Below are 14,108 nucleotides of genomic sequence, written 5' to 3'. Positions count from 1 at the left end.
GGGGAAACAAATACAATATTACAGATGCAACTGCCAGGTGCCAGATAAGATACATTGTCTTAGCTAAGAATTCATTCCTGGCTTTGCCCATAGCTTTACAGTAAGCTGGTTGTGAACAGGCAGTTGCTTAGAGATTGTGTTTAATTGTCATAACTCAATGAAATCCAAGCCATTTGATTTCTAAGGGGCACGATCTCAGGAACAATGCCTGAATGATAGTTGCCTGCATTTAGGCAGCAAAGCAGGGTGAGCTGTTTTGATGGCCATTTCTACTTCACTATGTCAAAGCAGGATGAGGTCACAAGAACCAGAAATACAGTTCGCAAACGAAACAGAAATGATCTTAAGAGCACCTTAATGCACATGTGCCTGAAGGCAAGTTAGTTCTTTATTGCACTGTTGCATATATTTTAGCACTTTACCATTTCTCCAAATTTACCTGACTGTAACTGAGAGAGACTTTGGGATTGGGTATGTATGCTGTCAGGCTGTGATGATAAACAGGTGGGGACAGGGAAAAAGTCAGTGAGTGAATAAGTCTTTAAATGTGGGTCTTGCTGCAGGCATCTTCTCATTCTACTTTTTTTGCTTGCTTTTTTGGGGGGGTTGTTTTATTTTTATTTTTTTTCCCCCCAGAACATCAGCATGAGTCCTGGGGACAGAATGTATTATCTGTAATCTCTTTATTTAAGAATAAGCAATGTTAACAACATTTAAAGAAAAATTAGTCAAATGGTAATTTCATCTGCAGTTTACATTTCCCATTACATTAAAAATTTAAGTAGATGTTTTACAGCTGACAATACATATTCAGGCTCTCCCAATACAAGCCCATACTATGATGAATAAAACCAAACTTAAAATAATAATGCAAGAACCACAGCATGCAAGAATAAATCAAGGACAAAAAGATCTACCATTTCTTTAGAACACATACCAATGCGAACATTTAGTCCATTTGTATTTTAAGGAGGACTGATTATAAGTGCTGTGGGACTCTTCTCTATCAAGTAATGAAAATCTGCTTCTCCAAAAGATGAGGGAAGAAATGAAAATCTATGAAGAATAGATATGGTTTTGCTAATTATTTTCCCCAGAAGAAGTCTGGGTCTTTGTCACTGACTTATTTAGCAGATCCGCTTAACATCTGTCCAGCAGACTATGGACTTTATTAGCAGACAAGAGACCCACCAGATTTAGAGCCTGCTGGGTGCGTCTTCATCTTCACAGCTGTGGATTAACTCAGACTTTCCAGAAGAGGACAACCATATGGGATAATTGGTGTCATTGGGTAGCTAAAAAAAATATGAAGAAACAAATGTCGTCCAAACACAATTCACTGTTTTTACAGCCACAATTACTAGTCTGTTTAAGAAATAAGAAAGGCAGCTTTACACTAAAAAAAGAAAATCTATTCATATCTGTGTGGGAACCTAATCAGGCTCTTGTTTCCAATGACGATGGCTCCACAGTCGCACCAGGTCTGCGACAAGAATGCTCCTTTTGTGTGCCGATAATGTGGAAGCGATAAAATTTCATATAAGAGACATATGTGTTTACATCATGAGATGTGTTATTTGACAAAACGCTTTGTTCTCTGCATATTTTCCACGCAGAGTTTCATGCTGGGTTGTTTTGCTGGAAAGCTTTGATTAGCTAGAATTAGTTGCTGAAGTAAAATAGACACTTTTGTTTTACGAGTCCTCTTGCTGAGCTGTAAATTATAGTAAAACATATAAGGAGTGACAGAAAGAAGTGCTGATTTGAACCTCTGACCCATGATCGGCATAAAAACATAAGATAACTCTTTCAAAGGACTACTGAGAGCCATAAATATTCCATGGTCCACTTAAAGTTAGGCCCTTTTAACAAAATAAAGCTGTTATTTTGCATAAGGGGATCTTGACTCTGCAGTACTACAACAATACAAGCTGCAGTATCTAAAATGTGTAGAGATTCTTTTATTTTTGTCATGGGTTGGCCATTATCCACAGCAGGGCAGTAGAAGTTATTGGAATGATTTTTATTTTTCTGATCCAGTACAATGAATTTGTCATCAGTAAAAGGAGTTGGAACCAGCAGACACTCGGTGGTGAAATTAGGTATCTGTTACTTTGCAGCTTGAGAGAGAAGTAAAACAGGCATTTGTACCTTCTAAGGAGACAGGAATTGAGTAGAACTTAGGGCCGCATAAAAATTTCATTTGACAATATATAGAACAGCAGCTGACAGACACTGAAATTACTGGTTTTAATAGTTCAAAAAACCTGAAGTAAATGAATGTGAATAACTGGTAAAATCATTCTTTTAGCAGAGAAAGATTTTTTTTTTCAGTAGATGCACACCTGAACAGAGGGAAAACTGAATTCTTCTAACTCCATCTGTGACTACAGAATGTATTATTTGTATTTTCACAAATACACTTAGTTTGTTTGCACATATTGGGCTCTAATAAATCTGAGAACACATTAGCCAGTAAGTGCATAAATAATCACTGCAACAATCTTTGTTATTATGACATTAGTTATGATAATTCATCAGCTGCCTGTTCGTGTTACACCTAAACGCCTTTTTGCAAAGGTATTTGGTACACTGTTAGAAGAAGCAGAGGCTATTCACACACTGTAACAATGAGCAGACTCTGCAGTAGGGTGATATATGGGTGTTGAAAATCAGAATGTTGTGTCCACTGTGGATAGGTTAGGCAGGTACAAACGGGTTAAAAGGAAACCACGTATATATATTATGAGACTTGGATTCTGTAGAGGAAAAGAAGTGTTTGCAGTGTATTGTTACTTATTATTTATCAAATTTCTAAATTAAACACTTTACCTAATTGTTACTCAACTTCATGTAGCTGTAATTGATCAATGCCATTTCAGATGTACCTACGTAAAGCCCAATAGTTCTCAGCTATTTAACATAAACCTGTGAGTTGATGTTGCATACTGGTTGGTTCTTAAATCATAAGCTATTATCTCTGTGGTGGCACATGTGAAAATAAGAGGAAGGTCTGGCCCACAGTGCTAGCAGATCTGTAAAACTCACCTTATTTTGAGTTGTTAACATTTTTCATAGAACAAACTGAGAAAATGCTACTGACACATCCAAATTTCATCACAACAAATTTATAAAATACACTGTTTTAACAGGTAGCACCTGCACAAATATATTGTAAAACAAAACAAAACAAAAAAAACCAAACGCTTTCAGCATAAAATATTCTTTCTATTAACTTGAGGGGAGCTTGTTTTCATCAGCAAAAGCTTTGATTTTTCCAAGTTTTATATTTTTAAATTCAAATAAGGGTTGCTTTCGTGTGCATGTACATGTTCTTTAACAATTTTGTATGCACCTTCCCTTTTCTTTCTCCTCCCCCTCCATTTCCTTTTGTGTGGAGAGCCCTGCTAGGACACAGATGCCGAGCTGTGGAAGGTATTTTTCTGGTGATGGCATCTGGCTTCTTGGCAGGCTCCACAGGCAGTAGTTGCCTTCGAGTTGCCCCTGGGTTTGTCACATGGTTAAGCTGCTGATGAGTTACTTAGGCTGTCTTGTGTTTCTGGATGTCATTTTCTGTTAACCCACCTCTCCTCCTAAGGATCTGCATAAAAATGATTTTAAAGAGAAAAACACCCATGTGCATTTTTAAAAAATATGTATACATAAGCCAATAACCCCATTTCTTACCTTGGTGCTATGGTAGAGGTCTCAGCTGCGGTATTAGTCACTGAAAGTATTTGGTTCAAAAGATATGCCAACACCAAAAAATTACATTTATATACAAAAATAGGAAGGAATAAGTACAATTAACATTACTTTAGAAATAGTTCTTGCACTTAGATTAAGATGTGTGTGAAATTTTTGAGTAGGATATTTATGGTTCGGCACTGCTTTTTGAAGAGGTGACCTTGCCTGAACTGCTGGAGGCTGTGCCAGTGACACAGGGCTCTGGTCAGCACTTAACCTTCATTCATAGTTATTATCTATGACATCCAAAACATGGGTTTGAGAACTAATGCGTTCTTCCTCCAATCAGAAGAAAAACTTCTTCAGAGAGTCTGTTTCCTTTAATCTGACATCAAGCTTATTTTACGCACCTCTACACCTCTGCTCCGCTAATAAAAAATGAGCAGCCCCACCGAAGGTGGGATTTTTTCATTTGGGTAGCTTCTTTTAGAAGTGTGCACTGGAAATAGTAACGATGTTGCTGGTTTTGGAGAGCTTGTAAAATCTTTGTGATCAGACAGTTCTCAGTATTATTATTGCATGTTATACTCAGAAGGAAAATTCTGGAATTATAGCTTTGCAACACTATGTACTAAATATACTATGGAAAAAAATAACTGCATTACCTCTTGTAGTGCAGGATTTTGACAGCACTTGCAGTCACTCCTTAGAGGTTTTCATCTTTAGAAACCAAATTACTCATTGTTTAAATAGCTGAACTTTCATCTCTATAAATAAGATATTTCAGCTTTGCACAATTCATTTAAAATGCTGACAAATAAGGATTCTCACTCGATTCTCAGTAGTTTTATTGTTCAGTTTCATTTACTGTAGCAAATGTATTTGTTGAAGATCTAACATAGGACTTGCATTTTTAGTAATGGAAGGCTCTAGAATTAATCAGAGTCCATAAAATTTTGCATTTGTTTCTGAGGAAAATAAATTAAGTTCTATCAGCTTTGGACAGTAATGTACAGATACAAAAAAGGGAGAATGTCTTTTCATTTTGGTCATAAATCTTTTAGTAAAACAAAATAAAAGGGTAAAAGTTTCTAGAGCAGATCCCTTTTTTCTCCTTGAATCATGCCCCCTTGTGCCGCATTTCTTTGCAGGCACCTGCCAGGTCCATCCGTTGCCACTCACCATGCTCGGCAGCGCTCAGCACTTGCACCTTGATCATCTGCTGCACTGACCGTTCCAACCACTCTCTTCCTTATCTCCATATTTCACATACGGCTTTGCTGTCGTTTCTTTAGAATTCTGCTGCAAAGAATAACACCTGAATTACATCCCAGCTGCTGTGACCAAGCTCTCCCTCACCAGCAGGCAGCTGGACCGTCCCGGCCCCTCGCCTTGTCCTCGTGTGTGCCAGTGCAGCTGCTCTCTCCGTTTCCTCGCTGCGCTCAGGTGCCTGAGGAGGAAACTGCCTCTCTCCTGGGCAGCCCATGATCACTTCCTCATTATTGAAATATTTCTGTAAAGAAACGTCTTTTGTGAGGTCTGTTATTGACAAGCCAGTGGTGGGAAGGTTATGATTGCCACGATTCTGTGTCAGGTGGTGAAACAGCCTGTTGCAAAGGTGACGAGCTGTGCTCAGTGCAGCTCTTCCTCAGCGGCGTGGATTCGAGCCCCACTCTCTTCTCCTCACCGCGTGTTACTTCTGTAGCACTCAATTCTCAAAATTCTTCACCTTTGTTCATCTGTTTAGACACAGAAGCTGCAGCCTAAGAGGTGTAAGTATCAGTTTTCCTGCTTTAAAAAAAAAAAAAAAAGAAAAGAAAAAAAAGAAACGTGTTGTGTGGAAGGTTTTGCTGTGTGCTCGTTTGCTGGGCCCAGTGTGACTCAGCAGAGCACGTGTTGAGGAATGTCACAGGCCTACATTCAAGCGAAAAGTGGTACGAGAAAGGGACCTGAGCTAATGAAAGACACTTGGGTATTGAAAGCTAGTTGAAAGAACTAGTTTAAAAACTTTTGAAAAAAGGTTGAAGTCTGTGAGAGGGACGTGTAGGCCTAAGGCCTTTGTCTCCTGGTAAGGCCTCTTTGTGTATTGTGAAAACATCTCGCAAAGGCACTGTGAAACTTAGTGGCATTAAAAAAGATTTTAATACTTGGTTCAGTCAAGATGCTCTATTATTAGTTCATAGTTTTTTTGAAAAATTTTAGATTGTGTATGATATCTTTTATAAAAAGAGTGAAATAGAAATAATTCATCAAACGCCATAGGCAATTTCTGAAGCAGAAAATACCACCACCACCACACCTGGATTATTATTTTTGTTAGTTACTCAGTTCTTCTTGGATAGTAGCTCTAAGCTATGGCAAAGGGTTAGTATGGATTCTGCTGCTTCCAGGTTAAAAAAAATAAAAAATCAGTATGTGCTTGTGCAGTGCTGTACATATGCTGAGTACAGCACTTTCCCACTCTGTAATTTTCTTTTAGGTAGATGAATATCATTCAAACTCATAGTGACCTCCAGCTTTCATAAATTCCCCTCAGATTTTTAGTTGATTACAGATGGAATAGAGTTTTAGGAACAAGTGCTTAAATCCATAAGCTTGTAAGGTTATAGGTGCCTAAATGTGAGACCTCACTTGCCATTGCTTTAAGTGAGACTTGCAGCATTTCGAAATCCCACTCTTTGGTGTCAGATCATGACATTAGAAGAAACTTGGTTCTGAAAACTGTAAAACTACATCCTTGTTCACGTACCTTAAGTAAACTGGTTTTCAAAGTTGTTAACTATGCAGGAGCACTCAGTAACTCAAAATCATCACTACTTGTATTTAGATGCTGGGAACTGGATTGTAAGAATCTAACTTAGTGACCTTTTAAAAAAAATAAAAATCAGGCTTCACATTTTTAAGGCTTCTTAAAACAGTCATGAATTCTTGATGGTCTTGAATGTCTAATTTGTAATCAAGAGCCTTCTGAGTCAGTAGTTGGAATAAGGGTTATGAATTGCTCTTCTCCTTATGTGCTAGACATACATTGAAAAGAAGATATGTTTCAGTGCTTGAGGTAGATTAATGTTTTTAGTCACTACTCAATAGTTTGTAGGTTAGAATTTCAATTGAAAAAATTCCATCAAAACGTTTGCTTTTGAGCATTAAAAGACAACTATCAAAATTAATTCAATATTTGAGGTTTTTTTCCCTCCTTAATTGTGCAAACGCAAGCTTTGTAACTTGACCATCTCAAGGTAAGGTCCTAAATTGACATTCTGGGCCACAACAGTGGCATTTTGCAGAAATATCCATTTCATCCCTTCAGTGGTGAGGTGCACATGTTTTTCCATCCAGACTGGCTGTCTCCCCACACAAACTGGTATTTAAAAGTTACACAGCCCCCCAGTCCACACCGCAGTGTTCCTAGCACTAGTGCAAGTTCTTGCAAGGTTTGCACTCATTTGTGGAACAACTTTGTTTTAAAGGCTAAGGAAAGCAGAAAGCTAGTTACTGTTACCTGTTTTACATTTGCTTTTATCGACTCTTTCAATGCGTGATTATTTCTGAGCAGAGACTGTGCAGGCTTTCAGAAGTTTGAGAAATATGCTTCATGCTCTCAAATAAGCAGAGCATCATAATAAGCAAGCATAGATTGACCCCAAAAATATGCTAAAAAGCATAAGATCCCAGTAGTAGAGAAGAAACAACCCCACTTACTACTATATCCAATGCTTCATTTTCATTCTTCAGGACATCACTGAAAGCTGGGAAATTTTCCTGTTTTCAGTTTTTCTAGTACCGGAAAAATAGTACCTTAGCCAAAAGATTTAAACACCATGGATTTCAAAATATTAATCTCTAATGCTTTTGTAGCCTCTGTGTAGTATTGAAAAGGAGTGTCAGGAAATAAACAAACAAACAAACAAACAGGAGTTCTCATTTGTCACCCAGAGTTCTGAATCTGTCCCTCCTTCACGGGTTTGTCTAGCCACTGAGTCACCGAGCTTACAGTATTGTGTAACTTTCATTTCTGTGGAGGCTTGTTATATTAGAAAAATTGTTCCAAAGAAAGCAACAATTATGACATAAGCACATCTGGCTCTTGCAAATTATTCTTTATTAAGCTTTCATTTAATTACATGTGCTGAAAGGTCTGCTTTTGATTACTGTAATTTTTTTTATTTGTCCATCTGAATGATAGTAATGTTGGAAATTACATACAAACCACCTGGCTTTTTTCTCACTAATAAGGCAAAGTTTATATAGAATTATGTGTAGAAGAAGGATTAAGATCTTCCCTGTTTATGGCAGAAAAATTATTGCTGATGCTAATTCAAGGTGAGGGTTTAAATTTGGTCACTGGAAGGAAATTACACCTATTTGTTGTTGTTCAGTAATACTTTAGTTTGGTCGGAATAGTTTATTTTAATATACAAGTCTTTTATTATGTCTCAGTGAAACTTTTTGAAAACTTCCATGAGTGTGCTTCATCCCTATTTACAGGAATTTTTAAGGTCTACATTCTTAGTAGCATTTATAGAAGTTATAACAATCAGTGTACACCAAGATGGAGGCATACCTTGTTGCCTATTTTAACTTTCATTGCTATCTAGAGAAGATGCAGCATTGCCTTTTGGTAGCAAACAATTCCCATAACAGCTCCCAGTAGAGTTTCTGGAGTTGGTGGGTAATTCCTGAGTAAGAAAAGAAAGACCAGAAGTATTGTTGTTTTTGACAGGGGTTTTTACCTGTTTTTCATGACCAGCCTTAAAATTTTGCCAAATTTTTTGAAATCTGGACACAATGTAACATTTTGCTCTTTACCATTAGCAAGAGCAACAACAGCAAAAAAATCAGCTAAAAGTCAAATTAATAAAAAAGATATTGGTGTGGGAGAGGTTATTTTTGTTTTTCTTTTTGAAAATAACAAGAAGAAAAAAGGCACAAACAAGAAAGTGCTGAAAAAATCTATAATTTCTTTAAGAGAAGAAACAGCAGAGCAGTAAAAATTATGTACATTTACAGCTTTTTCTTTTTTAGGAATTTTGCAGGAATATATTGTATATCTTCTTGTCTTCCAGCAACTGTATGCAGCTCAGCTGGCAAGCATGCAAGTTTCTCCTGGAGCCAAGATGCCATCTACTCCACAGCCACCAAATACGACAGGGGCACTCTCACCCACTGGCATGAAAAATGAGAAGAGAGGGACCAGCCCGGTAACTCAAGTTAAGGTATTTTTCAGTAAAGAAAAAAGTCACTGTCTGAAAAGGGCTGAGAAATTAAATGGTCTATTTAATTGCTTTACAGCTGGAAATTGAACCATACAAAAGTTCTTCAATAATCAAATGAAATGTTCGATTTCAGTGCTGTATTATCAGGACAGAGAAGGGAAGAGAAAGTATTCACTTCTTGCTTCCAAAAATATCAGGCATCCCTCTTTCTACCACAGGCAGCACAACAGATTCATCAGTAAAATGTGCTATTTTCAAGATTTCAGTTTGTAATCTAGTAATGTGCATAAATGACATCCATTTCATGAATTGTTTCAGACTGAACTTTTGATTAACTTAAAGTATGCTAACTTATATTGTTAGGGCACGAGAGAGACTGTAGATCTTCTAATTATTTCACAGATCTCTAGCTGTACTTATTCTGCAATTTTGGGAAAAGCCTCAGATAAAAATAAGATCTAAGTCAAGACTCTGGGGAAAATATTGTGTCACTGCAGATTGATTTGACTTTTGCTGATTTCACACAGCTGCTGACAACCAGGCTGCTCCTTGTTGGTTTTGCGCCATTGCTGAATGCTTGTGCCTGCTTATTCTCACTCGCTTGGAACCAGGCAGCTACAACATGGCGTTTGCCAGCAGCTTGAAATGAACATTGTCACCCCTTGAAATCTGTGGTGCAGCTAGTACCTTCAGGTGGAACTGGCTGGCTTCTATTGCTGTATGCTCCTGTGGTTATTCTGAATTTCAGGAGACCAAATATGCTGAGAAACAATTTACTTCAAACTATAAAAATACACCAATGTTCTGATGTTTTACCAATTTGAATGATAGCACTATAAATGCAGAACTATTAAAATAGATCTAAAGAAGGCATATTGTGCAGAGAGAATGTGTTTTTTTTGCTAGATGCTAACACCTTACAGTCACAGAGTTCTTAGCCTCAAGAAGATTTAGCCTGTGAAGATTTTACTCACTTGAGGTGAGGGTTTTTTTATTTTTATTTTTTTGACATGAGAGTAAAATATCATTCTTTTTTTCATTATCATTAATCATCGTGGTAAAGCGTGGGTGAGTAGACATTTCTGCCTGGGCTGATAAATTTCCGTGACACTTTTGCTAGGCTGAGAGTACTAATAAATAAAAACTATTCCATTATGGCCAGATCTAACGTTTATTTAGCAAAGCATTCACTTTACTTAACTGTAGATGTGTATTAGACTAATATTTTACCTCTTGTAATCCAGTGCTAGGCTTCAGAAGAGCAGTCAGTGAAATTTACCATGTACCCAGAGACTGTTATGGTCAATACAGAAGCCACCAAAAGCAAAGCCCAACTGTTTCAGCAAAGTTGCCATAGTATAGTGATACCTAACACCAGTGATTTATGGCATTGAGAATATACTACTGACTATTTTAATGTGAAAAAGTAATTTCATAAGTGAGTGAGCCAAATGGATTTACACCAAACCAAACCTTTACTATATGAGCAAAATTTTCCCTGGTTAAATTCAAGCACATATCTCCTTGAACCAAGGCCAATACCATTCCAGCTTTGTGGCCAGCTGAGTGCTATTACAGACTTGACCACATGCAAATTCTTGGGGGTTTCCCTTCATAATTTAACTTGAATGGACTGGAATATACGATAATAAAAATTAATCCTTTTTATTCTTACTTTTATTAAACACACTATTGCATTGTAAATATTAAAGATAAACTACAACTGCTCCGTGTGGAAAAATACCAATGGCTAATGAAGAAATTAATTATTAGTCTAAAATCAGTCTAATAAATGAATACCTATATGCTGTCTTTGTGAATTGTTACCTTTATAAGACATGATCGTGAATGCTTAACAATTCCTCTATGTTTTCTATGTTTTTAAACAGTTGTTTGTATATACTACATGCATTATTTATAGAACTAATGGAATTCTTTTACAGGAGTCAGATCTTCCAAAAAGTAATGATAGAATTTTTTAAGTCAGTGACCAGAATGTTTTTCAGCTTTTTGGTTGCCTCACAGAAATGAGAATGCTGTCTGTGAAGTACAAACAAACAGGTTCTGGCAGCAGTTAGAGGTTTTTTCATGTGATGGTATCAGTACTAGGCAGAAAATTATTTAGAAATTGAACATGGTGGTGTAGGTTTGTATGTGTACATGCTCACAGGCCCTAGTCTGGCAAACTTCATAGTCTGAAGGGGGCTCTGAACTCTCACAGAAATTTATTGAAGCCACTTTATATCTGTGCAAGAAACAGCTTGCATGTAAACATGTCCACAAAACACAAGAATGGACTATGTCCCTTTTGCCTCTGTGTTTCTACTTTCATGTGGACTTTGAACAGGTGTGGACATGTGTGCACACTGCAAGGCCAGGAAGAATAAAAATGTCATGCAGTTTTATGGAAATAGTTTAAAACTGGAGATATGATGGTACTATAAATACCTTTTTGTTACATTTTCCTGTTTAATGCATTCTGTATGATCAGACATACTTTGCTAAATCACTGCTTTGCAGTAGGGAGAATGGAAAAGATGAGATAAGGAGATCATTGTATTCTGACATATATTTCTGAGCTTTGAAGTGATCAGTGCAGTGTTTTAAAATATGGACGATACTCTCATATCGAGCATAATTCTGCTTTGGGCATATTTTAAATGAGAGATCTGTCTTACTGGCCACTTTAATTACAGAAAGTCACTGTTTCACAATTTTCTGAGTGTTCTGTCTTGCTTAACATATTAAGCAAAAGGAACAAGCTTAAAGAATGGGAAGAAGGTTACATTGTGAATACCTATCCTGATCAAATAAACTAATTGCTTGAATGAGTCTTCTTACAAAAGTTAAGATATTTCTTAGATGGACTTATTTTCCTATAGCACTGAAACAAGATATATGTCAGAGAGGATTTCTTCCAAAATTGCATATGAAAAGTAACAAATGGTATAAAAGTGCTGATACTAGATTTACGTATCCTTGAAAAATATTTCTTGTTTTTGTGCAAATATACACTTTGTGCAGATACACTAAAGCTGTATAAAGTTGAATGCAGCAGAAATTACTGCAGAATACAGAAATAATAACAAAAGTATCAAACAGTCAAGAAGAATAGCATTTATGTGAAAAAATCTTAATTTTACATAAATCTGTCAAAAATACGACACATTTGAATAATAAAAATTGTGAAATATACAAAATTAAATAGTAGAAAATAAAATATATTTTGAAATACATACAGTACGCATTAATTACCATAGTAAGTCAAGGAATTTGAATTCAGTGAATTCATATCTTCTATTATGGAGCAGCACAGATTATTTTACTAAACAAAACATGCACTCAAAATAAGACGCATGGAATGTATAAGTTAGCAGCAGTATTAAATATGGGCCAAAGAACTGTCAGGGTTTCCAAATGATTCTTTCATAGAAGTACTTTTGATTGATTAGTTTCTAATACATTTAAAAATAAGCTATATAACTTGTTTTTATAGTGCCAGTAACTTTTCAAATAGAATGAATGCAGAAGCATTACTGAGCTGCTGGAAATTTTAACTAATTCTTTGTAAATGCCCTAGGTTAATTTAGATCTCTGAAAACACATTAGGAAATTAAGCTGTAATGTGAGCTAATTCAAATTTTAATTTGGAAAAAAGAACGATCCAGCCACATAGTTAATGTAAATAGAAGCATAACACAGAGAAATTAATGAGGTTTCCTTTCGTTGAATCTTAAAGGAGGCAGATAATTAGCTTCTTTTGTTATTATTGCTGGAGAATGTGGTATTGTCTTCGAGGTGTAAAGTAACTGCTGCTTGCAAAATGATATGTTCATTTGTCTTTTCCTAATAATTATTTACATTAAACTCTTGTAGGATGAAGCAGCTCAGCCACTGAATCTTTCAGCCCGACCCAAAACAGCTGAACCTGTCAAATCCCCAACATCTCCAACACAGAACCTCTTCCCAGCTAGTAAAAGCAGTCCAGTGACAGTGACGAACAAGAGTGGCATCCCCAGCCCGCTTGGTGGATCTCTGGGAAGAGGATCCTCTTTAGGTAACTAATCTGTTCTGGGGAAAGGAGAAAACTGGCAATTTTTCTACATGAAATCTCAGCTTGAGCACACTTACTTCTGAATTAAGTAGATATTTGGGCCTACATTTCTCTTTAAAATGAAAAAAAAAAAAATTGCGGGAAAGATCTTCAAAGATCTCTTGAATGCCAAGGTTTTACAAGAGTAACCAAAATGATGCAATGGTGATATGCATCTACAAGAAATACAGCAAATAAATATATAATGTAAGAAATATACATACATACAAATATATACACGTAAGTAAACAGAGATGCATATATAAAACACGTAAAAGAGGTTTGTATGAATATTCTTTCCAAATACAACAGTCGGGTGTATACACGCAAAGTTAACTTTTGAATTTTGACCTCTGGATCAAACAAAAAATCATCTTTGCATGCACGTAGAGCCTGACTAGAGACTAGACATACGCATATAATAGCTCATGTGATTAGTGTACATGCAATGCAGCTGGGTAACACACTTTAAAATAAGTTTTCAGACACTTTGTTGAAGCAGGGTCAAGGAACATTCAGTGTCTCCATGGTTTACAGTAAACCAGAAGCCAGGCAAGTAGGTAACTCCAAATTTGGTTTTCAGCTATTTAGCCCAAATATACCATTAGTTTTACTCAGAACAACATTCTAAAAGAAATCTAATCTTCTGCATTCTAGGTATTAAGTTCATCTTATCAAGACCATATGATGAATATATTAATTTTTTTTAACAAAAAAGAAAAGGCTTCAGTCCAGCCAGTTTATTTTATTATTTGTTCACATTTTTATTATTTGTTCACCCAATATTTTATTAGTTCACATGGTTGCAAATATGGAATTTTTGACCTCTGCTCAAGCTTCTTTAATTGATAAATAAAGCGTATTGAGTAATGAAACAAAATTGATCTGAAAACTATGTATGAAGGCTACCTTAACCAGTCAAGAAACAGAATCAAGAGCTGCAAATGTAGATGATCAGCCCTAAAGTTCAAATAATAAATTTTAACACTGGCTGAATACTTACTACAGACCACTTATTCACAATCTGTATCTCAAGTGTACTTGTAAAATATATAGAAACACTTGTGAATAATGAACAGATATGTTAAATACATATATTAAATATATAAAAA

General features: G+C 36.1%; 1 protein-coding gene across 1 annotated transcript in view; it reads left to right on the top strand.

Moving 5' to 3' along the window:
- Positions 1-14,108, top strand: part of SOX6 (SRY (sex determining region Y)-box 6) — a gene marked incomplete at its 5' end in the record, with an annotated part of 93,372 nt that overhangs the window by 23,149 nt on the left and 56,115 nt on the right. Inside the window, 2 exons of the mRNA XM_010085378.1 lie at positions 8,754-8,903; positions 12,780-12,960. Coding sequence (XP_010083680.1) covers positions 8,754-8,903; positions 12,780-12,960 — 331 coding nt within the window. The remainder of the gene's footprint in view (positions 1-8,753; positions 8,904-12,779; positions 12,961-14,108) is intronic.

Source organism: Pterocles gutturalis, unplaced genomic scaffold (genome assembly GCF_000699245.1).
Source record: "Pterocles gutturalis isolate BGI_N339 unplaced genomic scaffold, ASM69924v1 scaffold1405, whole genome shotgun sequence".
Lineage (NCBI taxonomy): Eukaryota > Metazoa > Chordata > Aves > Pterocliformes > Pteroclidae > Pterocles > Pterocles gutturalis.
Note: the sequence above shows the minus strand (reverse complement) of the source record. Positions and strands in the feature narration are given on the sequence as shown.